At 39.6% G+C, this 27,969-nt stretch overlaps 1 protein-coding gene across 8 annotated transcripts; it reads right to left on the minus strand.

Moving 5' to 3' along the window:
• Positions 1 to 221: 221 nt before the first annotated feature.
• tmem192 (transmembrane protein 192) lies at positions 222 to 27,872 on the minus strand. 8 transcript variants are annotated; one of them, XM_062026181.1, is made up of 6 exons: positions 27,665 to 27,813; positions 21,118 to 21,270; positions 18,955 to 19,216; positions 18,763 to 18,885; positions 3,977 to 4,082; positions 222 to 779 (listed from the first exon to the last, which is right to left on the minus strand). In XM_062026181.1, exons 1-6 carry the CDS (start codon positions 27,740 to 27,742, stop codon positions 665 to 667), a joined length of 837 nt encoding a protein of 278 aa, XP_061882165.1. In that variant the 5' UTR covers positions 27,743 to 27,813; the 3' UTR covers positions 222 to 664. The 8 variants fall into 8 exon arrangements, with proteins under 8 accessions (XP_061882165.1, XP_061882168.1, XP_061882169.1 ...); XM_062026184.1 differs by lacking the exon at positions 27,665 to 27,813 and adding an exon at positions 27,429 to 27,559; XM_062026185.1 differs by lacking the exon at positions 27,665 to 27,813 and adding an exon at positions 27,429 to 27,551 and having other exon boundaries at positions 21,118 to 21,267.
• Positions 27,873 to 27,969: the final 97 nt, after the last annotated feature.

The raw sequence follows: 27,969 nt of genomic DNA on the forward strand, positions 1-27,969 counted from the left end.
TGGAGAAAGTTTGAAGAAAAGCAGGATTGTTTTATAAATATCTCTGCACTGCCTTAACGGTTTGATTTCACATTTTCGAGACTTCCTCAGATCCCAAATACACAAAAACCAGTACCGACAGGTATGAAAAGTTTTGCATAAAAGGTCCCCTTTAAACATCCTTAAATCAGGTTCTGTTGCTGTGTGAAAAGGCGAGATAGAGAGAGAGAGAGCCCAGATTTATTTGCGCCAAATTAAAGCATACAAAACATACATTCATATAAATAAAAGGATATAAACTGTTATCACGGCATTATTTATATGTACTCTTTTAATGACCCCTAATAAATCACAGCTGTTTCTTCTCAGTGCAGATGTCTTATAATAAACGGGTTTGTTTCTCCCAGTAGCAAGCAGCAGCATCTGTGGGACACTCAATGATAAAACTACCCCCCAAACCCTCTTCTCACCTCACCTCTGATCTGTGACCCGCGACTCCTCCTCCTCCTCCTCCTCGCCTCTTCAATAACTGTCCGCCACTTTCAGTGCAGCTCCTCCCCCTCCCAGCCTTAAGTGTCCATCTCAGGTGAGGGCGCATGGCAGGGGGAGGCTCAGGCGGACTTCATTTCCAGTCAGTCTCTCGTTCAAACCAGTGTCCCTGAAGTGGTCTTTAAAAAGTGGTGGCTCAGTGCTGAGCGGTGAGGTTGAGAAGCCTCCTGCTTAGCAAACTGTTGTGCTGCTTCAGATATTCTATCAGGTCAGCTTGCTTCTCCACCACCTCCTCCAGGCTGGAGTGATCTCTGCAACACACACATACACAACACACACACACACTTTTATGTCTGCTCTTGGCCATTTTTGCAGTCTTACACGATGAATGCTGTGACGCATTGTGATGCGCTTGGGATTTATTTATGTTTGAACAGGAACCCACACTGAGTTTACACACATAAACTGGTTTTGATCAGAGGAAGCAAACCGTAAGTGTGAAAGCGGCCCCCAAAAAACGTCAAATGTCAGCATTAGCAAAGTTACAGGGGAACTGCACTTATTTTGCAATTTTGCCTATCATTCACAATCCTAATGTAAGACAAGAACACATGTTTTTTCTTTTTTTCATGCATTGTAATTCGTAAAATATGGCATATAAGAGGTGGCTACCAATGCAGCTAACGGGAGTACACTATTCCGCCTAAAAAGCCCTCTAAATACACATCCAAAATTGGCCAACAATACTCTATTTATATCTCGTGACCTGAATAAGAACCAAGGATTAGCAATATTGTTATTATAAGCGCTAACGCAGACAAACTACTATTAGCCGTGCCGTGATCGCAGAGAGCTTACTAGCTTATGCTGCTATATTGACATATTGAGACAGTGAGCTGCTGCATCGCCTCTAAATTGGTGAAAGTTAGTTCTAGATTATAAATCATGCCTCTAAATTAGATACTAGAAGATTGTGGCCATACATCGAGAAGTTGGTCAACTTTGAAATTTAACTTAGACGACATGGCGAGAAAGACACAAAAAAACAGGAAAATGTCATTATACCATTGAGAGCAGACATTGTACAGTGAGTAATTGTTTTATTATGTTCATATCTTGTTTAGCACTTAGCCATACTGCAACATTATAGTTAGTGTTTCACTAAAGCTGGATCTGTCTAGCACACAGCTTCTAAAACTTGCAGCCCATTCTCCATGTAGTTAATTTGTAAAGTAGTATTTGATGGCTCTCATTAGTAGTCATGTTGTTGAAGGGAAAAGCAATGTTGTGATGCTTTTGTGAAATTAATACGCAGCTGTATGCGTAAAATGAGCAAGATACGTATATCCATCCATCCATTTTCTATCGCTTGTCCCTGTTATTATGATTAGAGGTGGGGAAATAATCAACTTTTAAATGCTTTGCAATAAACGTTAATAACCGATTATTTAAATAAATGAATCCAAGCTGCTAGAAAATTTGGCTAGCTGCAGCGAGCCGCCAGCTCCTTATTTTAGGGCACTTATGTTCCAGTTTTGCACACATTTCCAATAATTTAATATACGTAATGGAAATTAATTCAACTGTTTGTTTATTATAAATGCACTGTTTTCAAAAGTTGCAAGTGATGAACATTATTCAGTGAAACTAAAATCAATGTAAAACTGCACCAATATACATAAATCAAAGATGCATCAATAATCGATTTTCAATTGAATTGTAGCTCCTGAATCGTAATCAAATCGTGAGGTGCCCAAAGATTCCCACCTCTAATTATGATTGTGTCTTGTTACTACATTACATATATATTTCTATATACACTACCGTTCTGGACATTTTGAGCGTTTAATTGACCCCACAAATGTGATGCTCAAGAAACTCAATCTGCTCAAAGGAAGGTCAGTTTTGTTTTTTTTCGTTTTTTTTGGTAATTTTTTTGTTGTTGGTTTTTTTTGTTTTATAAACCTTTATTTATAAACTGCAACATTTATAAACAGCTGAGAAACAATAATCAAAATAAGTACAAAAACAGTACAAAACAGCGCCAGGGCGGCGCTGAGGCTACGTCTCATGAGGTGGCGTAAGCTAGCCAATGATGGTCATGTGCAGCTCACGTGAGGACGCCGTCTCCTTTGCTGGAAACATTCGAAAAATGGCGCAGGAAAACACTACCGATACTTTAGCGGAGAAACATCTTGACGTTATTGCTTCAATGGAGAAAAGTGTACGACCTAAGTCGTCAAAAGTGTGGGAACACTTTACTTTAAAGACTTCAAAGAAGACCGTTTCCTGCAAAATGGCACGGAAGTACAACATTGCTTCAGAAGCACCTGAAAAGGAAACATGTTGGAGCCATGGATGAAGGGAGGAATTCATGGTACGTAACTTTTTAAGTCAATAGTGGCAACAGGCATTCATGAGTTCAGCTTTTTTGTGAGTAACTTTAAAGTTATGCCTTTGTTGCAATGCGGGGCTGATAATGTGTCTCCGGCACATTTGACTCCGATTTGAGAGAGAAAACGCACGGTTACCAATTTCAAAATAAACGTAACGGACAGAAATATCTCAGGTTGGTTTCATAATGGATCAATGTAGCCGGGCCGATAAAGCTATATAAATCTATTTAGATTTGAGTGACGCTTTAGTATAACTAAACGTTATGAAGGTGCTGGAATCTTTCATGCTATTATTCAGAGGCAGCCTAAAATGAATCCTTTATTATTCACAACAGAAACGTGTACAATATCTGATTCAGTTCTGATCTGATGAGTTACATTTCTGTGTTACTTTGGTGTATGCTGCACCCCCAATGTCCAGAACATGGTGCCAGTATGCTTGTTTTTTTCAATAAAATACTGGAAAGGATAGAAATGTAGTTTGTCTCTTTTATCCGATTATTAATCGATTAATCGAAGTAATAATCGACAGATTAATCGATTATCAAATTAATCGTTAGTTGCAGCCCAAATATATATATATATATATATATATATATATATATATATATATATATATATATATATATATATATATATATATATATATATATATATATATATATATATATATATATAAAGCCTTGATGGAAGTTTTTGGGTGTTGCTTACTGCGCTGTATAGGAATTGAGCTCCATTGACTCCCATGGACTCCTTTGTTAGCTGATTTTTGCTAACATTTATTTACGAGTTAGAATACATGTGTGCTCGTCTCACAAAGGGATTGGGAATGATAGGCAAGCTTCCAAATAAGGTGCTGTTCCTCTTTAACAAACGTCACTTTTCTTTAGTTGAGACGGCTACTGGCAAGACTATCGTACTGCAGAACTAAAATGGTGGGAGATAGCAGTGATGGCAATTAAAGCAAAGTAAAAAGTCTCTTTGCGGTGTGCAGTCACATGCAGCCTTTAGCATTGTTAGCTGCCTTGTTAACTTCTGTGTAAACAAGCACAGCGGAGACGCTTTTACAGCTGTAATAAGGCCCAATTGTGTGTGTGTGTGTGTCTACCTACCTGAAGCCCGTCTCTGCCGGCAGGCTGGTGACTCTGAAGTTGTGCGAGTGTTCTTCCTGGCTTACGTCAGGCGCCGCCCGGGCCGCGTTGAACCGCATAACTTTCCCTGGTCAAACAAAAATCAAACAAACATTTTAATCAGCAATCAGAGTTTCCATTTTGGGCTAAACACACAGGTGGGAAATTGCCCACCAAGTGTGCGTGTGTGGCTTTTTTATAGTTCTCCAGCCCTCACCTTCTTCTAAAAACACACGGGCTGTTATAACCCACACTTAGTTGTTACGGGCTGCCATATCCTGCACTTAAAGCTCTAATACTCACGCCCTAAACATACACCTTTACTCAAGGGGGAGGGTGGCGGGCCTAGTGGCGAGGTGTGGAGTATAGTCGCAAAAATACTTAGTCCACGTGTGTGCAGCTTAAGCGGCGGTATTATATCAAACTGCTTATATTTTTCCCAACCCTTGTCTGCATGATATGCTCAAACTACAAATGTAGTTCCTCCCTTAAACAATTGATACCCCAATAAAAATGTACTCACGACCCATTTTTGGGTCCTACTGTAACTCTAATTGAGGAACTCTGGTCTAGGTTATGTACATTATACTGTAAAAGTATTTTCTGGATCAAGGATCGAATCAACAGGAAGATTTAACAAGATTCTTTTTTTTTAAACTTGTAACAGGTAAATATTACGGCGTTGGTCTCACCGCCGCAAATGCCTCTATAAGTCAGTCCATAGAGGCAGCCTGGCTTAGGTGGGAGCTAATACATTCCTGTCTTTGACACCATAAATATTGTATTTTGTTTATTGTCTATCGGACATAGGTGAACTTTGTTATTAAAGCCTAAACAAAACCGCAAGCATCATTGGAAGTAGCAAGAGAACTATTGGTATTTGTATTGCTCCATTTTTAGTGTAATAATGCTCATTGTCATTTCTGTATTATTTTTTATTTTCGCTAACTGCTTATTTGCTATTACTTTTACCATCATATTTGTACATGTCGTATTTGCTGATGTTGCTCTATTGTTGTTGTTGTTGTTGTGTTTGCTGTTGTTGTTTTTGTCTCTCACCTCCACTGATTTAAATGTAACTTAGATATTGGGTTTCACTATGTAAAAGCACTTTGGGTCTCAAGAGAAAAGCGCTATATAAATATAATTCACTCACTATATAAATATAATTCACATCTGGTGAATTTAGGTGAAATGAATTGTAGAGAAAAATGGTATGTATTCTGAAATAATTTAACTACACACTACACTAATACAGAGGTCTTCAACGGGTGGTCTCCGACCCCCAGGGGGTTTGCATAGGCACTGCAGGGAAGTCGTGAAATATTTTGTTAATTAGACCCTTTTTTTTTAGAAATATATATATTTTTTATATTCCTGTTTCGATTTTACCAACAAATGTTATATCTTTAAAAACACATTAACATTAATCTAATACATTGTAGTGTAGTTTATGGCTGCCCAACTCACTGCAAAACATGAATTATATTTTTCTATAAATGTTAGCATTTAAGATAGCCAGCGATTAGTACTCTAATTGCCAGCTAACAATTAGAATGCTAGTTTTCAGCTAGCAATTAGCATGTCACTTGCCAGCTAGTGATTTGTGAGCTAATGGCCAGCTAACAATTAGCGTGCCAGTTGATACCTAGCGATTAGCGTGCCAGTTGTCAGTTAATAAATCATTATATTATTTTATTCATGTTAACATTTGAGATAACCAGCAGTTAGTGCTCAAATTGCCAGCTAACAACTAGGATGCTAGTTTTCAACTAGCAACTAGTGCAGCGGTTGTCAACTAGCGAATAATGCGTTAGTTGTCAGATAGCGATTAGCATGTCACTTGCCAGGTGGCGATTAGTGCGCTAGTTTCCAGCAGGCAATTAGCATGCTAGTTGACAACTAGCGATTAACGTACCAGTTGCCAGTTAATTAATAATTATATTATTGTATTCATGTTAGCATTTAAGATAGCCAGCAATTAAGGCTGTAATTGCCAGGTAACAATTAGGATGATAGTTGTCAGCGAGCAATTAGCGCGCCAGTTGTTATCTAGTGATTAGTGTGCTAGTTACCAGCTAGCAATTAGCTAGTTGACAGTTAAGGAATAATTATATTACTGTATTCATGTTAGCATTTAAGATAACCAGAGGTTAATACTATAATTGCCAGTTAACAATTAGGACGCTAGTTGTCAGCTAGCAATTAGCGTCTTCTAAGACAAACCGAAAAACAGTCCAGATGCGATCAATTGAATGCCTTGAGAAGCATTATAGACCACCTAAAAATAGGACAATACTAAAGCCGCTCAGTTCGGTTCACCACAGCACAGTTCTGTTAACTAAGCCCTGACCAGGCAGTATGGTGAAAGCTGCATCAGCTAAGTAAATATTGCGAGACACACAGGACCCAGGACAGTGCTGCTTACCGACATTATCCTTAAACAAGTCGTAAATTCCTCTCACTCTCTTGTAATTCGAGGTATTTCTAAAATTGCGCTTTTGGTTTTGTTATTTTACACTTCTTACTATACCACAGATGTGACAATGCTCTTTTGACCATAAACTGGTTGTCGCCCCCTCGCTATACAACCATACTGTACAGCCACTACTTGCAGAATGGATATCTAATGAACCTTTGGCAAACAAATCCTGTCTAAAGAAAAACATCTAATCAACGTATCTACTTTGCCTGACCTCATATGTCTAAATGATACATCTGAGCATGTGAGAATGACTGGGTGCTGGCCATCAGGGGTAATAGCAGGCCTGGTATTGATAAGACTCCAGTGTCATTAGTCAGAGGAAATTGTCAGGGAGGTTCTAAGGAGGGCAAATCTTTGCTCGGCTTCATTGCAGCTCCTCCACACTCGCACACAATCCAAAGAAATTCTACGCATTCCCGCATAATGAAGTGTGTGTAAATACATGTGGTATGTGAGAGGCATTTAACGGAAGGCAACACAAGAGATTGATGATGCTGCATTTACTCGACTAGTCCTTGCAGGAATTACACATCTCTATCAATCAATGTTTATTTATATAGCCCTAAATCACAAGTGTCTCAAAGGGCTGCACAAGCCACAACGACATCATTGGTTCAGATCCCACATCAGGGCAAGGAAAAACTCAACCCAGTGGGATGACAATGAGAAACCTTGGAGAAGACCGCAATGGACGTTGAGTGGATCTAAAGCATAATATTGTGAAAGTCCAGTCCATGGTGGATCTAACATAATAGTGAGAGTCCAGTCCATAGTCCATCTGTAGTACTTTTACAGTTGTGTTTAAGGAAATACAACACTATTTGCACGCAGACTACCACATCTGATATAGAAGTTTTTTGCCAATAATTATTGCGTGACAATGTGACAAAACTATGTAGTGTTTTCTCGCCACTTTGCTGTTTACTTGCTACAGTCTCAGTGCATCGCAAATGTCAATGTACCACTGAGTACATTGACATTTGAGGACCTATTGAAGTTTAATGGTAAAATGATGTAGGTTTTAAAGTGTATGAAGTGTTTTAAGAGCATAAGAAGTGTTTATACGTGTGTGTGTGAAAGCTGAGTGGAATGCTTATTAAGACATTAAATGCATATTATATTCCATCCATCCATCCATTTTCTACCGCTTATTCCCTTCGGTGTCGCGGGGGGCGCTGGAGCCTATCTCAGCTACAATCGGGCGGAAGGCGGGGTACACCCTGGACAAGTCGCCACCACATCGCAGTATCATATTCATATGAATCATAATAAATACTGTCCGTACTTTGCGAAAATTCACCTACCACTGGGGTCTGGTACGTAACCCCCGCGATAATAAAAAGAACACTGTGTTTCAATTGTGTGCTAACAAATGATGAGGCTTTTTGATAAACAATTGCCTTTTATTAATAGTTAGTTTTTTTGTTCCGCTTTTTATGAGTGGTCAGATTGATGCTTAAGGCAATCGTATCGACGGCATGGCATAGTGGGTAGAGCGGCCGTGCCACAAACCTGAGGATTGCAGGTTCGCTCCCCGCCTCTTACCATCCGAAATCGCTGTCATTGTGTTCTTGGGCAGGACCCTTCACCCTTTCCCCCGGTGGCGCTCACACCGGAGAAAGAATGATGAATGAATGAGTTGTAAAAATTAATGATGGGTTCTCACTTCTCTGTGAAGCGCTTTGAGTGTCTAGAAAAGCGCTATATAAATCTAATCCATTATTATTATTATTATAGCATAGTGGCATTAATCAGAAATGACACTGACATTGCAATTTTTAGAAGATGGGTACATTAAAGTTAAAGTACCACTGATAGTCACACACACACTAGGTGTAGTGAAATTAACCTCTGCATTTGACCCATCCCCACCAGTATTTACTAGCAATTGTTATAAGATAGCTTCAATACCAACATACCAATTGTTACAAGATGGGGACATTATCAGAATAATGGTACTTAGAAGTAAGGCTTACCAATTGATAAAAGACGAGATCATTACCAATATACTGGTATTTACTAGTAATACTTACCAATTGCTACAAGTACGACGCAATACCACTATACTGGTATTTACCTGCTCGGTGGCCTAGTTGTTAGAGTGTCCGCCCTGAGATCGGTAGGTCGTGAGTTCAAACCCTGGCCGAGTCATACCAAAGACTATAAAAATGGGACCCATTACCTCCCTGCTTGGCACTCAGCATCAAAGGTTAGAATTGGGGGTTAAATCACCAAAAATTATTCCCGGGCGCAGCTGCTGCTCACTGCTCCCCTCACCTCCCAGGGGGTGAGGGTGATGGGTCAAATGCAGAGGATAATCTCACCACACTTAGTGTGTGTGTGACAATCATTGGTACTTTAACTTTTTAACGTTAACCTTTACTAGTAATGCTTATAAATTGATACAAAACGGGTGCATTACCAAAATACCAAGTTATTAAAGGGGTACATTACTAGCATATTTGTATTTACTATATATACCAATTGCTAAAAGAAGGGTACATTACGAGAATAATACAATTTACTACTAAAGCTTACCAATTGCTACAAGCTTACTAGCATACTGATATTTACTAACATTGCTTACCAATAGCTTTAAGAGGGGTACATTACCAGCATACTGATATTAACTAGTAATGCATACCTATTGCTAAAATATGTGTACATTGTTAACATACATGTACACTACCGTTCAAAAGTTTGGGGTCACCCAAACAATTTTGTGGAATAGCCTTCATTTCTAAGAACAACAATAGACTGTCGAGTTTCAGATGAAAGTTCTCTTTTTCTGGCCATTTTGAGCGTTTAATTGACCCCGCAAATGTGATGCTCCAGAAACTCAATCTGCTCAAAGGAAGGTCAGTTTTGTAGCTTCTGTAACGAGCTAAACTGTTTTCAGATGTGTGAACATGATTGCACAAGGGTTTTCTAATCATCAATTAGCCTTCTGAGCCAATGAGCAAACACATTGTACCATTAGAACACTGGAGTGATAGTTGCTGGAAATGGGCCTCTATACACCTATGTAGATATTGCACCAAAAACCAGACATTTGCAGCTAGAATAGTCATTTACCACATTAGCAATGTATAGAGTGTATTTCTTTAAAGTAAAGACTAGTTTAAAGTTATCTTCATTGAAAAGTACAGTGCTTTTCCTTCAAAAATAAGGACATTTCAATGTGACCCCAAACTTTTGAACGGTAGTGTATTTACTAGTAACGCTTACCAATTGCTATAAGACATGTACATTACCAGCATACTGGTATTAACAAGTAATGCATACCACTGCTACAAGACGGGTGCATTAACAGCATACTAGTATTACCACGGATAAGTTCTAGAGAGGTACCAGTTTGGATGACGTGCTAGCTGTGTGACCAGGGGTGGACCACTCTTCCATCCACAGCTGTGGGCTGACCTGGCTGAGCCCGGAAGAAGATCTTCCTACGACTATCTGTTGGCTTCCCGATGGACTGCACTCCCACATTATCGATTCATTTATATCAATTCAATAATTATACCCACTCGACATACATTGCAGACCATCACCCTAGAAGGCGCATATCTACATCTGCGGTCCCTTCTCAAGGTTTCTTCTCTTTCCCCAACTGAGTTTTTTCTTGCCCGGATGGGTGTTTAGATCTGGAAATGTCGTTGTGAGTTTGTAAAAGCTCTTTAAATCACTCGTGATTAAGGGTTATATAAACACATTTTGATTGATTAAGTAGTATTGCTTGCCAATTAATATAAGGCAGGTGCATTACCAGCATACTGGTATTAAGTAGCAATGCTTACCGATTGCTATGAAACAGGTGCATGACCAGAATTATGGTATTTACTAGTAATGCATACCAACTGGATAGGTGGATGGATGGATCGAGAGACGGAGGGATGTATGTATGAATGTATGTGTATATGGATACATGCATGAATGGATGTAAAGATGAATGGAGGGATGGATGTATGGATGTATGCATGGAGGGACGGATTTATAGACTGATAGATGGGGGGATGAAGGATGGATGGAGAGATGAAGGGATGGATGGAAGCTCGGAAGGAGCAGATGAAGGGATGGATGGAAGCTCGGAAGGAGCAGTTGAAAAGAGGTGCCACATTTCACACGTCTTTGTCAGAGGTTCTCACACGAGTGCACAGACAGTGCTCAGACTAAGCTGTGAACGAGATCTGAGGAACGCCAATGAGCCATCGATGAGTGCACATTTCCAGGTGATAACAGCTTGGCTGCAAAAAAAAGTGTCAAATCCTAATAGCGCCTCATGCGGGTAGGGGGTCACACAGCAATCAGCCCAAGTCGGTCTGTGGCGCAGGACGCCGCCGCATTAAAAGGTTTCGATAGCGTTCAACGAGGAACAGTATTGAAGTTCTCTGACCAAATGACCAGTACTATATAGCTGGTAATAGGACATAAGTCAACATTATGGATATCGGTCCGAAAGACTTGCTCAAAAGATGACAATGACCCAAAAAGAACCAAGACCTAAATTTAATAGGAGCAGCCATCAGAATCAGAATAGTTGTATTGCCATTGTTTGAGAACGGGTTCACAAGGACAGATATGTGTTTACTGCTTTTGATAATCGCAATATGTTTAATTTACAAATTCTACGATTATCAGCGCATTTCCCTTCCATCATTACTAATATCCTTCTGTGTCAACATTACAAAAAACAGCCCCAAAAAAAAATGCAAAACGACAAAGTTGGGAGTTAATCTCTTTGATGCTGACTGAGCTGAAGTCTGGTGAGGTTTTCCGTGACAAGCAGTTTAACATTTGGCTTTTGTGTGACTTTAGACTTTTATTTTCTCCGAGACTTGTGATACAAATTCTAATTTATTGGTGTCCAAAGTGCGGCCCGGTTGCCAGATTGCCAGCTTCATCCTGCAGCTTTTTTTTTCTTTCATTGGCCCTCAGCACATTCTACAAAAAAAATTAAATCATTATTTATCAGATATATTAATAGATATTACACTAATTAGATGTTTCACCTGTAATACAAAGTTAGGATGTTTTTCTTTAGACATTAACTTACTAGGCCAAAGGAGATGCGTATTTTCTTCCTTCAGCACAATTATTATATGCAACAATTTAGCACTTCTCCATTAACTACTATGGTCACTTTGTTCCTGATCTGCCCTGATCTTAGGTCATCAACCTGCCAAGGACTGCAGATGGAAGCTAGCTTTTGGCTACGATTTGGCACCTTTACATTTTATATGATTATTAATGTTGGCCCTGCGATGAGGTGGCGAATTGTCCAGGGTGTACCCCGCCTTCCGCCCGATTGTAGCTGAGATAGGCTCCAGCGCCCCCCGCGACCCCGAAGGGAATAAGCGGTAGAAAATGGATGGATGGATGGATGATTATTAATGTGCACTGTCCCATGTAACAAAGATGTAACAAATGTAGTAAGTGGCGACATTCTATCAGGAGTTTTATAATACATCTATGAAGAAGCTTATTGGTATGTCTGGTGGGACTGGAGAAAGTTAAGTAGGAGAAAACGCGTCGGTTATACATTTTTAATGCCCGGTAGCAAATGCGTCACGGACAGGTGGTTGGGGACCCCGATCTACTTAACAGCCATAAAAAGATTACAACCCTCCCAAATATATTACACTATATACATCCATTCATACATTATATTACTTTCATTTATTTCCACGTAAAAAAACACAAATTTTTAAGGTGTTGCAACTTTTTTTTAATTTTGTAGTAGTAGAAACTTCCTCCCGGTCAACTTCCTTTTTTTTTATTTTATCAAAGTGTGCGTGCAAGTGACGTTGAGGCCACATTGGGGCCTGTGCGCGTTTACACTAGAGTCTGATAAAAATCAAATTTTATTTTCAGTATAAACAGTCAGCTGGAAAAAATCTGATTACAAAAAAATCCGATTTGGGCCACTTTGGCCTGCAGTGTATACGTAGAATACATTTTTGGCATTGTCACTCAAAGCTAAGCATCTTCATCTGTCAATGCATGAATTTATTGGCATGTAGAAGAGTGTGCGTGGGTGTGTGGGTGTTGCATGCTGTGTGTGTGTGTGTGTGTGTGTGTGTGTGTGTGTGTGTGTGTGTGTGTGTGTTGCATGCTCTACCTGTGCCCTGCAGTGCTTACAGCAGGTCGTGGCCATGCAGTGCAGTAAGAGATGTATGAGAAACGAGGCCTTTGAAGGCCAAGGCACAGCTTTGATGTGCATGGAGCTCTGGAGAGCAGAGTGCATGAGTGCATTCATGTTCAAATGAGAGGCAGAAACATACAGCAGACCTCAAAGACACACACACACACGCACACGCACACACACACACTTACAATCAAGCACGCACTTCAAAGGGAAGTAAAACCAGGCCTTCCTGTATTGACTTGATGGCTGCAGGCATTCCGAGCGCTCTTCGGCTCCTTGGACAAGCCTGGAGGGTTCCCCACCTTCCAAGCATCTACATCACCTTGACCGTGCATGTGTGTGCGCATGTGTGCATGTGGCAGCTGATTCGTGCTTTAAGAGGGTTTGCACTGCGAGGCGTCGCTGGGTTTGCGTCGTGGCTCAATGCACTGATCTGAGCTGGAATGTGGCCGACCAGCACAGATTGACCCCCTCACTGTAAACACAGGGACAATGTGTGTGTGTGTGTGTGTGTGTGTGTGTGTGTGTGTGTGTGTGTGTGTGTGTGTGTGTGTGTGTGTGTGTGTGTGTGTGTGTGTGTGTGTGTGTGCGCACGGGTGGAGTCTCTGAGGGCTACCCTTTGGCTAGGCTAAACCCTAATGCCGCCACCCACCCGTCCCCCCCTTATCTCCACCTGTTTGTCTCTTGGGTATCTTGGCCACCAATCTGTGCCCCTCGGCGGCCAAACACACCTTTTAATATGGATTTCCTTTCAACAGAGAGTTCTTCACTATCAATATCCTCAGATAGAACCTCTCTTTAACAGCACTTTTCCTTCACTCACACACATTCAGATGAAAGTCTTTATCTAACATCTAGTATGTTACACTTGTCTCCTGCAAATATATGTTTTATAAAACCAAAAATAGGGAGACTTTTTCCATGTTTGCATAGCAATTATTTCTAGTTTAGTCACATGAAGAGCAACAACTAAAACAACTTATGAAAGTGAAATAATTGTAAGATTAGTAATGTTCGTATAGGACCTTCTTACAGCAATATGTACCTTAAACTGACTAAAATGTTTTTATCTCTGTGCATTAATTTTAAGACATCTCCCTCAACAGCTTTTCGATGATATGTTCAATTTATTATTGCATAAATCTTATATTATTTTGCAAATTATGTTGGGTTTTTTTAACGTGTATTTGGGGGATATTTTATTTATCTAAAAATACTTCACCATGGTTGTTTTTAGCTTATATATTGTATTTATTTTATTTTTTAATAATGTTTTAACTTCTAGTAAGGTAGAATATGTGCCAAAGGGGTTTCTATATGTTGTGAGTTTTTGTTTTTATCAGAAAAAAAGTATTTTTGTGTATTTTAGGGCTTTTTAATGCCCTGTTTTTTTAATTCTTTAAGTCAACTTAACATATTCTCCAACAGCAGTTTTTAGCTTATATGTTGTATTTATTTTATTACTTTTTTATTATCTCAATGAGTCAGTTTTTGTTAACTTATAGTAAGTATGAAAATGAGATTATGCACTGAAAAGAGCATGTATCTCCATTATTTTTGAGTATTCATAAATATTTTTTATCAGAAAAAGACGGTTTGCTTATTTTTCCATCTTATATTTGTTAGTTTTTTTGCTTTTTAATTCTTTATTTATTCAAATATACTCTCTCTCTCTCAGTAGAATCTAGGTTTTATATATATATATATATATATATATATATATATATATATATATATATATATATATATATATATATATACACACACATATATATATATATTTTTTTAATTCTTCATGTTTTTACTGATAGTAAGTACAAATATGATATAATGCACAGGGGGAAAAAAAGCATGTATCTCCAATATTTTTGAGTATTCATAAATATTTTTATCAAAAAAATTAACTTTTTGCTTATTTTTTCAAATATACTCTGTCTCAATTGCATCTAGGTTATAAGTTGTATTTTTTTGTTGTTTTTTCATTCTTAATTCATCATGTTTTTACGGATATTAAGTATGTATATGGGATAATGCACTTGGGGAAAAAGCATGCATCTCCAATATTTTTGAGAATTCATAAATATTTTCATCAAAAGAAAAACTCACTTTTTTCTTATTTTGTCAAATAAACTGTCTCAATCGCGTCGAGGTTATAAGTTTTATTTTTTAGTTGTTTTTTATTCTTAATTCTTACTGTTTTCACTGATAGTAAGAATGAAAATGAAATAATGCAGTATAAAAAAGGTACGTCCGCAAATTTGGTATGTTTTTAGAAAAATGTTTTATCAAAAAGAAAACCTATATTACACATTATTTGGGAGTGTTTTATTCATTTTTTGTGTTAGTAAGCATGACTATAAGATAAGGCAGTGAATGAAAAATGTAAAAACATGTACAGTATCTCAAAATGTTGTGAGACCTTATATTTTTATCACAATTTTTAGTTAAATACATTTTTAAATCACATATTTTACAGTCTTAGGAGTTATATTTTTTTGAATTGTACTAGATTAGGCACCAATCATCGACTAACTACTTGACGGTGTGTTTTTGTATGTAAATACTGATATTTAAACAAAAAGATATAAATATGACCAAAAATGACTTTTTAAGAACCACAAAAGAGGTAAGGCGTCGCTGTTATGTTGTTAATAGAAGGAACGTGAACGATGAAACATGGGTGTCATTTACGTTTGCTGATGCGTTCCCTGTAGGCTTCCAGGAAGTGGCGAGGAGGACAATGGCGGGATGGATGGGCTCCGGGCACCATCTTAACCTAGTTTGGAAAGGGGTTGTGTTGTGAACCCAAAGTGAAAAATCAGCAGATAAGCTGAGGGAGCGGGTGCGTAAAATGACGGAAGACGGGCGCTGAATGGTTGATTGTCATGCTGTCGAGTTTGAAAAGGGCAGGGCGGCCATTGTGATGCGAATGCGCCCTCATAGTGTTGGGGGTTGTGTGTGCGTGTGTGTTTGTTTGTGTGCAATGCTATCTAAAGGGCGTGTCTCTCAATGCGTGCTAATACTACTACTAAAACTACCACCACTCATCTTACATTTGTGAAATTGCACGCATTTGAATAAACACTATGCTAGTAATGATGACGATAAGGACACATTGTCGTACTCTGACACATGAGCTGTTTTTTAAGCGTTGAAAAAAGTGAATGATGTAACACAGATTCATCGTAACATCATGCCAAGCAAACAAAGAAACATATACTGTAGTCATATAAAGCATAAGAGACAGTTAGTTCCTATTGGTTCAATGTTGTGAGAATACAACAACCAGGATGATGAGAATATTTACAAGCATATGATAAATAAATAGACTCCCTTTTTAGACCAGTTGATCTGCCGTTTCTTTTCTTTTCTTTTCTACTCTGCTCCGGGGTGGACCGCTAGCCTGTCCATCAGATGGGGACATCTCTACGCTGCTGACCCGTCTCCACTCGGGATGGTTCCCGCTGGCCCCACCATGGACTGGACTTTCGCTGATGTGTTGGACTTTCACAATATTATGTCAGACCCACTCGACACCGAGGATGTCGTTGTGGCTTGTACAGCCCTTTGAGACACTAGTGATTTAGGGCTATATAAATAAACATTGATTGATTGATTGATTGATAAAAAAGCTACAGTGAAACGCCTTTGGAGGTTGAACAAATTCAGGAATAGACTCAATAGAGGGGAGGTCATGCTTATAAGGTGCACGTAATTTCAGACTTTGAACAGCAGTCAGGGAATTACACCTTTTCATATTTTACCATAGCTTTTTCTGACAATACGAAAACATTTTCCTTATCTAATGTAGTAACATGCCCAGGAGTTCACTTATTTTTACACGACGTACTACAATGTTAAAAGTTACAAATTTTACGGTAGCTACAATTTGACCAGAAAAGAACATTTATTTGCCCAATATTTCAGTTTTTAATGGAGAATTGTTTTGAAATAAAGGCAAATCATATGCGGGCTGTGGTTGTGCGATTTTTGATATAAATGATATAAATTTGTCTGACACTGAAGCTTTTATTACTATCGTTACATTGTGATAATGCATGGACTCAGTGTTTCCCCCACCTTAAAATCTACTTGGGGTGGTGGGGTAATAGCTAGGGGCGTGGTCAATGTGACATATAATTTGCAAAATTGTTGATGATGCATATATATTAGGGATGTCCGATAATGGCTTTTTTGCCGATATCCGATATTCCGCTGTTGTCCAACTCTTAATTACCGATACCGATATCAACCGATACCGATATATACAGTTGTGGAATTAACACCATTATTATGCCTAATTTTGTTGTGATGCCCCGCTGGATGCATTAAACAATGTAAAGTTTTCCAAAATATATCAACTCAAGTTATGGAAAAAAGTGCCAACATGGAACTGCCTTATTTATTATTTAATACATATGGGGAAGAAAGGCACAAAACATAAATAAAACAGCTTCACTCAGTCCAGCAACAGATGAAGCTCAAAGAGTGGGCTAATTATTTTTCTCCTTGTCATCACGTGTGAGAGGTAGATTTTTCTAAATGAAAACAAGCATCTGCAAGGGGTTCTGGGTATTTGTTCTGTTGTTCTGGGTATTTGTTCTGTTGTGTTTATGTTGTGTTACGGTGCGGGGGGATGCTGGAGCCTATCTCAGCTGCATTCGGGCGGTAGGCGGGGTACACCCTGGACAAGTCGCCACCTTATCACAGGGCCAACACAGATAGACAGACAACATTCACACTCACATTCACACATTAAGGCCAATTTAGTGTTGCCAATCAACCTATCCCCAGGTGCATGTCTTTGGAGGTGGGAGGAAGCCGAAGTACCTGGAGGGAACCCACGCAGTCACGGGGAGAACATGCAAACTCCACACAGAAAGCTCCCAAGCGCAGGATCGAACCCAGGACCTTCGTATTGAGAGGGAGACGCACTAACCACTCTACCACCGCGCTGCCCGCAAGCTAAAACCCTTGAATGTAAACAAAGGTGGGCGGCTCAATATCCACAGTAACAATACCAAATACAGTGTCAGTATATAGTCGATGCTTGAGTGGTTAGATCGATATTTTTAATTATAATAAAAGCGTTTTTGCTATTGTCAAGTAAGTCCCTAAAGACAACTTTATGGCCAGAAACCAAATGATTTAAATCAGAGCCAAAAGTTGAACATTTAAATTTTTTGTTCATATTTTGACACTTTCATCCTGTGTTTTTGTCTGATTAAAAAAAAGATAATCATTCAAATATCTTGAAAATTTGAGGTATCAGCATTGGTATGACCAGAACTGCCCCTTTAACTACTTGGTATTGGATCCATACCCAAATTTGTAGTACCACCCAAAACGTATGTTAAGTATCCAAATAACAGAAGAATAAGAGCTTATTACATTTTAACAGAAGTGTAGATAGAAATATGTTCCAACAGAAAGTAACCAGATATTAACAGTAAATGAGCAAGTACATTAATAATAGTTTAAACAAATTAATAAGACTGGAAATGCCGCAAGTAAAGCCACTGCTCCTCCACATCGAGAGGAGCCAGATGAGGTGGTTCGGGCATCTGGTCAGGATGCCACCCGAACGCCTCCCTAGGGAGGTGTTTAGGGCACGTCCGACCGGTAGGAGGCCACGGGGAAGACCCAGGACACGTTGGGAAGACAATGTCTCCCGGCTGGCCTGGGAACGCCTCGGAATCCCCCGGGAAGAGCTGGACGAAGTGGCTGGGGAGAGGGAAGTCTGGGCTTCCCTGCTTAGGCTGCTGCCCCCGCGACCCGACCTCGGATAAGCGGAGGAAGATGGATGGATGGATGGATGGATGCCGCAATATGTTTACGCATGCGTCAGAAGCCAAAATAGGAGCATGTGTAACTCATTTTGAAATAATTCCTTTAACATTTACATGCCAAAAAAAATATTGTCTGAGATATACTCCAGCGCCCCCCGCGACCCTGAAAGGGACAAGCGGTAGAAAATGGATGGATGGATGGATGGATGGATGTTGTTATCGTAGGAGGCTGCAATATATACTGTGATAAAGATTTAAGACCATCATCCTATGTAAAGGTTTAATCTTATGTGTTAAAAAACCTTGCAAGATATATTTTAGTTGGTCAGCAATTAAAATATATGTTTACCTGTGTAAGTGATGAGGCAGGGCAAGGCCACCAAGAGCTCCAAGACCAGAACACTGATCAGCATGTAGATGTGCACAGGGTGTGGCAATCTCGCAGCCAGGACAACCAACAGCATCACATTGCCTGCACAGAAATCACTCTTCATTACCGCCATCTAATGGAGAGCCTGACACACTGCGAGAGACTGAATACCCGCAGAGTAGACGGTGAGAGGCAGGTGCTTGAGTTCCTGCGTCCCCCTGTAGAACCCCAGGTAGCCTCTGCAACGGGCCTGACCGTGATGGTGCTGCATGTACCAGGTGAACAAGAGCACCAGCAGCCAGAGGACCACCTTGCCAAAGACCACCACGCTGTCCCCCTGCACGGGACCCAAAACGCTGGCGCAAACGTCCTCCCGTCCGAACTTCAGTATGCACAGCAGCGCCACGCACACCGAGAGCACCACGTACACAACCTGTCAGACACAAACAGGGTTTGTTTGCATTTCAGAATAGAAAATAGTCTGTTCCACTGGCAATGTTTTACAAACTCCGTTTCCATATGAGTTGGGAAATTGTGTTAGATGTAAATATAAACGGAATACAATGATTTGCAAATCATTTTCAACCCATATTCAGTTGAATATGTTACAAAGACAACATATTTGATGTTCAAACTGATAAACATTTTGTTTTGCAAATAATCATTAACTTTAGAATTTGATGCGAGCAACACGTGACAAAGAAGTTGGGAAAGGTGGCAATGAATACTGATAAAGTTGAGGAATGCTCATCGAACACTTAATTGGAACATCCCACAGGTGAACAGGCAAATTGGGAACAGGTGGGTGCCATGATTGGGTATAAAAGTAGATTCCATGAATTGCTCAGTCATTCACAAACAAGGATGGGGCGAGGGTCACCACTTTGTCAACAAATGCGTGAGCAAATTGTTGAACAGTTTAAGAAAAACCAGCTATTGCAAAGAATTTAGGGATTTCACCATCTACGGTCCGTAATATCATCAAAGGGTTCAGAGAATCTGGAGAAATCACTGCACGTAAGCAGCTAAGCCCGTGACCTTCGATTCCTCAGGCTGTACTGCATCAACAAGCGGCATCAGTGTGTAAAGGATATCACCACATGGGCTCAGGAACACTTCAGAAACACACTGTCAGTAACTACAGTTGGTCACTACATCTGTAAGTGCAAGTTAAAACTCTCCTATGCAAGGCGAAAACCGTTTATCAACAACATCCAGAAACGCAGTCGGCTTCGCTGGGCCTGAGCTCATCTAAGATGGACTGATACAAAGTGGAAAAGTGTTCTGTGGTCTGACGAGTGCACATTTCAAATTGTTTTTGGAAACTGTGGACGTTGTGTCCTCCGGACCAAAGAGGACAAGAACCATCCGGATTGTAATAGGCGCAAAGTGTAAAAGCCAGCATGTGTGATGGTATGGGGGTGTATTAGTGCCCAAGACATGGGTAACTTACACATCTGTGAAGGCACCATTAATGCTGAAAGGTACATACAGGTTTTGGAGCAACATATGTTGCCATCCAAGCAACGTTACCATGGACGCCCCTGCTTATTTCAGCAAGACAATGCCAAGCCATGTGTTACATCAACGTGGCTTCATAGTAAAAGAGTGTGGGTACTAGACTGGCCTGCCTGTAGTCCAGACCTGCCTCCCATTGAAAATGTGTGGCGCATTATGAAGCCTAAAATACCACAACGGAGACCCCCGGACTGCTGAACAACTTAAGCTGTACATCAAGCAAGAATGGGAAAGAATTCCACCTGAGAAGCTTAAAAAATGTGTCTCCTCAGTTCCCAAACATTTACTGAGTGTTGTTAAAAGGAAAGGCCATGTAACACAGTGGTGAACATGCCCTTTCCCAACTACGTTGGCATGTGTTGCAGCCATGAAATTCTAAGTTAATTATTATTTGCAAAAAAATAATAAAGTTTATGAGTTTGAACATCAAATCTTTGTAGTGCATTCAATTGAATATGGGTTGAAAAGGATTTGCAAATCATTGTATTCCGTTTATATTTACACCTTGGGGCGGTATAGCTCGGTTGGTAGAGTGGCCGTGCCATCAACCTGAGGGTTGCAGGTTCGATCCCCACTTCCGCCATCCTAGTCACTGCCGTGGTGTCCTTGGGCAAGACACTTTACCCACCTGCTCCCAGTGCCACCCACACTGGTTTAAATGTAACTTAGATATTGGGTTTTCACTATGTAAAGCGCTTTGAGTCACTAGAGAAAAGCGCTATATAAATACAATTCACTTCACTTCACTTCACTTCACATCTAACACAATTTCCCAATTAATATGGAAACAGGGTTTGTAAGTAGGACGGGTCCTACATGGAGCAGTGACAGCAGGGCAGCATGGCAGGCGGTCGGCACGGTCCGAAACTCTCTCCTGATGGCGGATTGGAGGGCATCGGCCGAAATGAGAGGTCCGTCCAACAGGGACTCCTCCTCGCTCCGCGTCATGTCCACAAAGGAGGCTGCCTGCTTCAAACACATAAACACAGCAATTTAACAATGTTGGCCCAGTCTGGGGCACGGCAGATTTGAGGCTCTAAATGAACTATAGGTATGAATAATTGTTTTGACCCAAAAAAACATTCTAAGCCTGTAGAAATATTCTTGAATAGGCTGCATTTTACCCGCCACTCCCTAATAAAGACAAGCTTGCAGTGATGTAGAAAGAACTGCATTCCATCAACTTGTTGCAAATATTTTGCCAATCTTATGTAATCATGAACTAACCATGCTGGAACACTCTTAATCCACATAGTATTAGTCAGAACTGAGCAATAGCAAGTCTTTGTGAAGGCAGAAACATGTATGATCTAGCTACTAATTATGTGCAAATATAGACTAACACGTGACGTCTGATGTCTAACGTCTTTATTCAACCTAAAAGCCACACTGACATAGATTACTTAATGGATGGCCCAGATTCACAAGCATACAAACCAAACAAATACATCCAAATATAATGAAAACAAACAAAAAACACACAAAAAAAACAAGTGCAAAACTTCACGAAGTCCAAACCGAACAAAAAAATTAACATACACCTCAAGGGATGATACAAAACAAATACAAAACTAGACAAAAAATAAGTAAAATAATAAATATAAAGCAAAATGTAGAGACTTACGGCTGTCCATATGATCTTATTGTTCTGTCTTTATATATGTTTTTCCAATTGGAATATATTTCTACAATCTTTTATCTCATTGTAAAGAGAATTCCATAATTTAACCTTCACCACTGATATACACATTTGTTTTAAAGTTGTCCTTGAATACTGATGTTGGAAATGACCTTTACTTCTATGCTCTTCATTCTCAGAAGTGATGACAAACATGTTTTGTAAATTTGCTGGTAATGTTTTACTTTTTATCCTTAAACATAACACATAATGTCTGTAACTTTACTAGCTCCTGTAGTTTCAATAAACCAGAATTAATAAATAATATGTTAGTGTGTTCTAGATCAGTGTTTTTCAACCTTTTTTGAGGCAAAGCACATTTATTTTCATTAAAGAATACGGAGGCACACCACCAGCAGGAAATGTTAAAAAAATGAAACTCCACCAGGACGTCGTGCTTTATTTTGAGTCTGTTTGTGTTTTCCTGTGTGTAGTGCTTTACTTCTTGTCTTGCGCTGTTATTTAGGTGGCCTTTCCTGTTTTGTTGGTGTTTTCCTGTAGCAGTTTCATGTCTTCCTTTGAACGCTATTCCCCGCACCTGCTTTGTGTTAGCAAGCAAGGCTATTTAACTTGTTGCTATCCTTCTTCGTGTGGACATTGTTGATTGTCATGTCATGTACGGATGTACTTTGTGGACGCCGTATGTTTTTGCTGTCATCCAGCATTTTGTTTCTATTTACTTTGTAGCCTGTTCAGTTTTACTTTCGCTATGCATAGCCATTGCCTTTTCCTTTCCCTTTCGTTCATTTTTGGTTTAAGCATCGCATACCTTTTTACCTGCACACTGCCTCCCGCTGTGGTCTGCATATTGGGATCACAACAAACCATCCTCGTCTCACCCGACACATTCCGACTTTTACAAAGCATTTAACTACCCGCTGCCACATACTGACTTGGAGTATTACGTGGTTACCCTGCCGAGTTCTACACAGCACAGACACTAAGCAACGGCACATTATTTGCAGATTATAATTATTGATTTGCAAAAAAAATTTTTTTGACCAATTAGGTGAAGTTGCGTAATTTCCCACGACACACCAGACAATATCTCACGGCACAGTGGTCTCCTACTTAGTGGCCTGGTGGTTAGAGTGTCCGCCCTGAGATCAGTAGATTGTGAGTTCAAACCCCGGCCGAGTCATACCAAAGACTATAAAAATGGGACTAAGGCTGAAACGACGCGTCGACATAGTCGACGTCATCGGTTACGTAAATACGTCGACGCACAACGCGTCGCATATTTACGTCACACTACCGTCATGGCGAAGCGCAAAGCAGACGATTAAAGCAGACAATCAAAGCAGACGATGCGAGCGGGGGGAAAAAGCACGCTAAAAGTCATCAAAAGTGTGGGAGTATTTCAATACACAGCCTAATAATGTTGTTGTATGCACACTGTGTCGAGCGGAAATGGCCTATCATAGCAGCACAACGGCTATGAACGAACATTTGAAAAGAAAACCATCAACTAGTCAATCGTCCGCGTGAGCATACGTTGTCATCATTACACAAAAACATGAATGTGTCATTTGTATCTGCTAGGGGTGTAACGGTACGTGTTTTGTATTGAACCGTTTCGGTACGGGGCTTTCGGTTCGGTACGGGGGTGTACAGAACGAGTTTCTAAGCTAAAGTGTTAACAAGCTGCTTTGCTCCTTCTGCCTCTGTCTCAGCATGCAGCATTGTCCCACCCACACAACCATCTGATTGGTACACACAAAGCATTATCAGCCAACCAGCAGTGCGTATTCAAAACGTTACCAGCCAATCAGCAGTGCGTATTCAGAGCGCATGTAGTCAGCGCTTCAGCGTCGAGCAGATAGGTGTTTAGCAGGTGAGCATCAGGCAGCGGACTCTCCCCAAATGATAATAAACACCTCCCAGTCAACTACTAGTAACATCACTATGAGCCCGTTGACCTTCTAGGAATATAAACTGGAGCTCAGCTCACTCGCAGTCCTGGCTTGAGGTGAAGGCTAATTACCTCTCAGTTCCAGCCACATCGACACCTTCTGAGCGCCTATTTTCAGCTGCTGGGAATATTGTAAACATGAAAAGAACCAGAGCATGTAGACATGCTAACCTTTCTTCATTACAAACTGTTAGACACTCACTGGAATGAGTAGAATTGGTTATTGTGTACTGTGTTGGACTGGATGTTTATTTTGCACATTTTAAAAGCAATACTTAATGTTTACAGTGCTCCAGAATATTTAGATTAGCACTTTTTTGTATTGGATGTTTATCTTTATTTTTGCACATTTTAGCAAATAAGCAATACTTTCACTTTTGTTGAAATGTTTACACTGTTGTTACAGAATATTTCATTTTGCACTTTTTTGTATTGGATGTTTATCTTTATTTTTGCACATTTTAAAGCAAAATAAGCAATACTTTTACTTTTGAAATGTTTATACTATTGCAGAATATTAAGATTTGCACTGGATGTTGACTTTTATATTTGCACATTAAAAAGCAAATAAGCTACTTTTAATTTTGTTAAATGTTAAAAGTTTTAAATGTTTACATTGTTACAGAATATTTAGTCATGTTGTTGTCAATGTTGACTGAGTGGCCATACTTCTTTTTTTTTGTAAATAAAAGCCATGCCTTTTGAAAAAACTGGCCTACATTTATTTTTTCATCTTCATTTTGAATAAAAAAAAAAAATCGGCAAAAGGAAAAATAATCTATAGATTAATCGAAAAAATAATCTATAGATTAACCGAAAAAATAATCTATAGATTAATCGATAGAAAAATAATCGTTAGCTGCAGCCTTAAATGGGACCCATTGCCTCCCTGCTTGGCACTCAGCATCAAGGGTTGGAATTGGGGGTTAAATCACAAAAAATGATTCCCGGGCGCAGCCATCGCTGCTGCCCACTGCTCCCCTCACCTCTCAGGGGGTGATCAAGGGTGATGGGTCAAATGCAGAGAATAATTTCGCCACACCTAGTGTGTGACAATCATTGGTACTTTAACTTTAACTTGGTTGCAAAACACTGTTCTAAATAATCTGCCTTATGAATAATCCTTATAGCTATTCTCTGTAGTTGATACAATGCCTTTACACATATATGCAACATTCCCTCTAAGGTGTGCACCTGCGCACTGCTCACGCGTCCTCTGCGCACAGCAAATCAATGTCGCGCAAAAAAATCAAATCCCACTCTAAACAAAATAAACAAATCGTTTGTTTTGTATGATTTTGCAATGCTACTGTGAGTAACAGGCGATGAAAGGCGGCCACAACAGATAAAACAATGTTTGTCAACACTAAATTATTGTAACGTCGGTGGAGACACTTAAAGGAGGACAGGAATCCCATCGGTCCCTTTATTTAGCGAAATTGTTTGTCAGCCATAACCACACCAAAACAATGTGTAAAATACTTTTATCTAGCAAAACTGTTGTCTACCGTACAAACCAAGCCAAAAGCAACTCTTTGTCATCTGTTATATCAACAGCAGCCGCTTGCTTTCTCTCTCACCTGCACCAACACATACACTATGGCAATTAGCCACTGGTGCGTTTATGGCCACACAAAAAGTTGGACAACTCCAACACTACACGTGAAATGTAAATTTCAGGTCGTTTTACTATGACTCCTCAATCAGTGTGCTTATTCTACTGTCATTTGTTAAGAATTTTATTTTTTGGATATTAATCATGAAATGATGTTACAGGACTACATAATTGCTAATAAAAATATTTATTTTACGGACAGAAAGTTAATAAACACTTCATCTCAGGCAACATGTGAATGTTTTAAGGGGAACTAAATGTGATCTCTGAAAGGGGTACCCAATCTTTCCAAAGCAGGACCCCCCACCCAGGCATAACATACTATAGTGCATGGCTGATTAAAAAAAAACAATATCTAAGTGGGCCAAATCACATATATTAGAAAATAATCTCTTGAAATTGACTAGTCACTTGATTATAATAATAAGACATTTAAATTGTTATGTCAGGTTTGAGACAAATGTGCTGCTGGTATGGCCACAGTGTGCACGTCTGTATTCCACTGAATGCTCAGGGTGTTTGTGTGTTTTCTCACACACATGAAAAATTAGAGCAGGCCTGGGCAATTATATTGACTCGGGGGCCACATTTAGAGAAAAAAATGTGTCTGGGGGCCGGTATATCTATTTTTAGGAACACTAATACAAAACCTCACAATAATGTCTGATTGAATGCTAAACACATTATGACAGACTTTGTACATTTTTCTATGAATGATAAAACACTGAATATTGACAAAATATGAATGTCACACCCCCTTTCGATCGACATATTTTACAATCAAGTGAACAAACAGTGAAATATGAACGCGAAGGGTACAAAATAAACCCACCTACAATCTGATATATCTGATATATAACTAAGCTTTGGAACTTTGTTGTGAAAATCTCCTTCCGCATCTGTGGAAACTCTTCCCGCCCACACTGCTTGGTGCCTCGTCTGAGCTGCTGTGACGTAGATTACCATAGTAACTAATTAGATGACCATAGTAACTAATTAATTACCATAGTAACTAGTATATCATCCATAAGCACAGATTCCAACCATTAAAATACTTAGTATAGTTCAAGACTTACGGTCGTTAGAAAACATCACTGCACATCATAATGGCAGCTACACTTTCCATCTTAAACATCTAAAACAAATTATTTGGGAATGTCCGGCAGGCCAAATTGAAAATCTCAACAGGCCACATGTGGCCCTCGGGCCTTAATTTGCCCAGGTCTGAATTAGAGGGAACATTGGACACGTTATCCACTATATCCCATGTTTGTGCTACAGCCCACATCTCATTGTGCTAAATGTGAATATTTCAAGGGGAAGAAATATTGATCTCTGAAGGGGTGCATGTCTTAAATTATTTTACAGCAACCCCCAAGACATACAACAACAGCTCCTGAAAACTTTTTTTTTAAATTTCCATTTATATTAATGAATCATTTAGATTAGAAAATAGTATAATGGAAATAACTGCTGTTATTTGATTAATAAAACATTGAACTTGTTATGATGTCAGCTTTGGGACAGGTATGTGATGCTGGGGTGGCGACAGCGTGCATGTCTGATGTTGCTCACATGTCGTCCAAGGAATGCTCAGGGAGTTTGAGCGTTTGCTCAGACACATGAAAAATTATAGGGAACATTGCTTATATTTGTTCCCCCACACTTCCACACAGTAGCTGATATATGGCAATATAAGTGCACAATACAATATACGCATTGCCTTGTAATCTAACACATATTTGACCTTATTTAATAATAAGACATAGATAAGGGTCAACAAAATGGATCGAGTGTATTTTTGATTTGTTTATGTTAAAAAACAAAACAAGCTAGCTTACTGGCAAACAGTCTTTAGCTACGAACAAAGCTAAACATTGACGTGGCGACTATATAATAGTAGTAAAATAACAGGTACATACAGCGTTAAAAGCGCCCTTTGGTTCCATTTTGTTTTCGAAAACACCCAATGTCTTGAAAGCACACAATATGCAGTCAGCAGGGGAAAGGCTAGCAGTTAGCTACATGGCTCAGAGCCTGATGTGATCACGTGACCCCAAAGGCGGAAGAAACTACCCTCGTTAGCATTGAATGCTAACATGCTAACGTGAACTATATCTCCGTCGAAGTTGGTCGCATGTGGCCCGTGGCTGCGTACCTTAATCATGACGATTCCATTGTTGCCCATAAAAGTGAAAGTTGTGCTGAAAGTTGCTTTGTTTAAATACAACAACATTAAAAATGTGTCGTACCTACCGCCCCCAAAAAACGATTGTCACGTCACGTGACACCGGCAGTCCGGCACGTCGTAGTGGTTGTGATGATCCACGACAGTACAGTCTGATTTACGGCTTGCACTGGTCGATTGTAAACACACTTACGGTAATGTTATAGCACTGTATTTGTAGATAATATGTGTATTTAATACTAAAGACAAATAATGAAATATGTATTAATGCTTAA

Source organism: Entelurus aequoreus, linkage group LG18 (genome assembly GCF_033978785.1).
Source record: "Entelurus aequoreus isolate RoL-2023_Sb linkage group LG18, RoL_Eaeq_v1.1, whole genome shotgun sequence".
In the NCBI taxonomy this organism is placed as follows: domain Eukaryota; kingdom Metazoa; phylum Chordata; class Actinopteri; order Syngnathiformes; family Syngnathidae; genus Entelurus; species Entelurus aequoreus.

What these genes read in the sequence shown, in the direction of transcription:
- tmem192 (XM_062026181.1), bottom strand. Translation starts at nt 27,742, where the DNA reads ATGTTGTTGTATTTAAACAAAGCAACTTTCAGCACAACTTTCACTTTT. An exon ending in ATGGAATCGTCATGATTAAG is followed by an intron (nt 21,271 to 27,664) that starts GTACGCAGCCAC and finishes ATGTGTTTGAAG; the next exon opens with CAGGCAGCCTCCTTTGTGGA. An exon ending in TCTCACCGTCTACTCTGCGG is followed by an intron (nt 18,886 to 18,954) that starts GTATTCAGTCTC and finishes ATTTCTGTGCAG; the next exon opens with GCAATGTGATGCTGTTGGTT.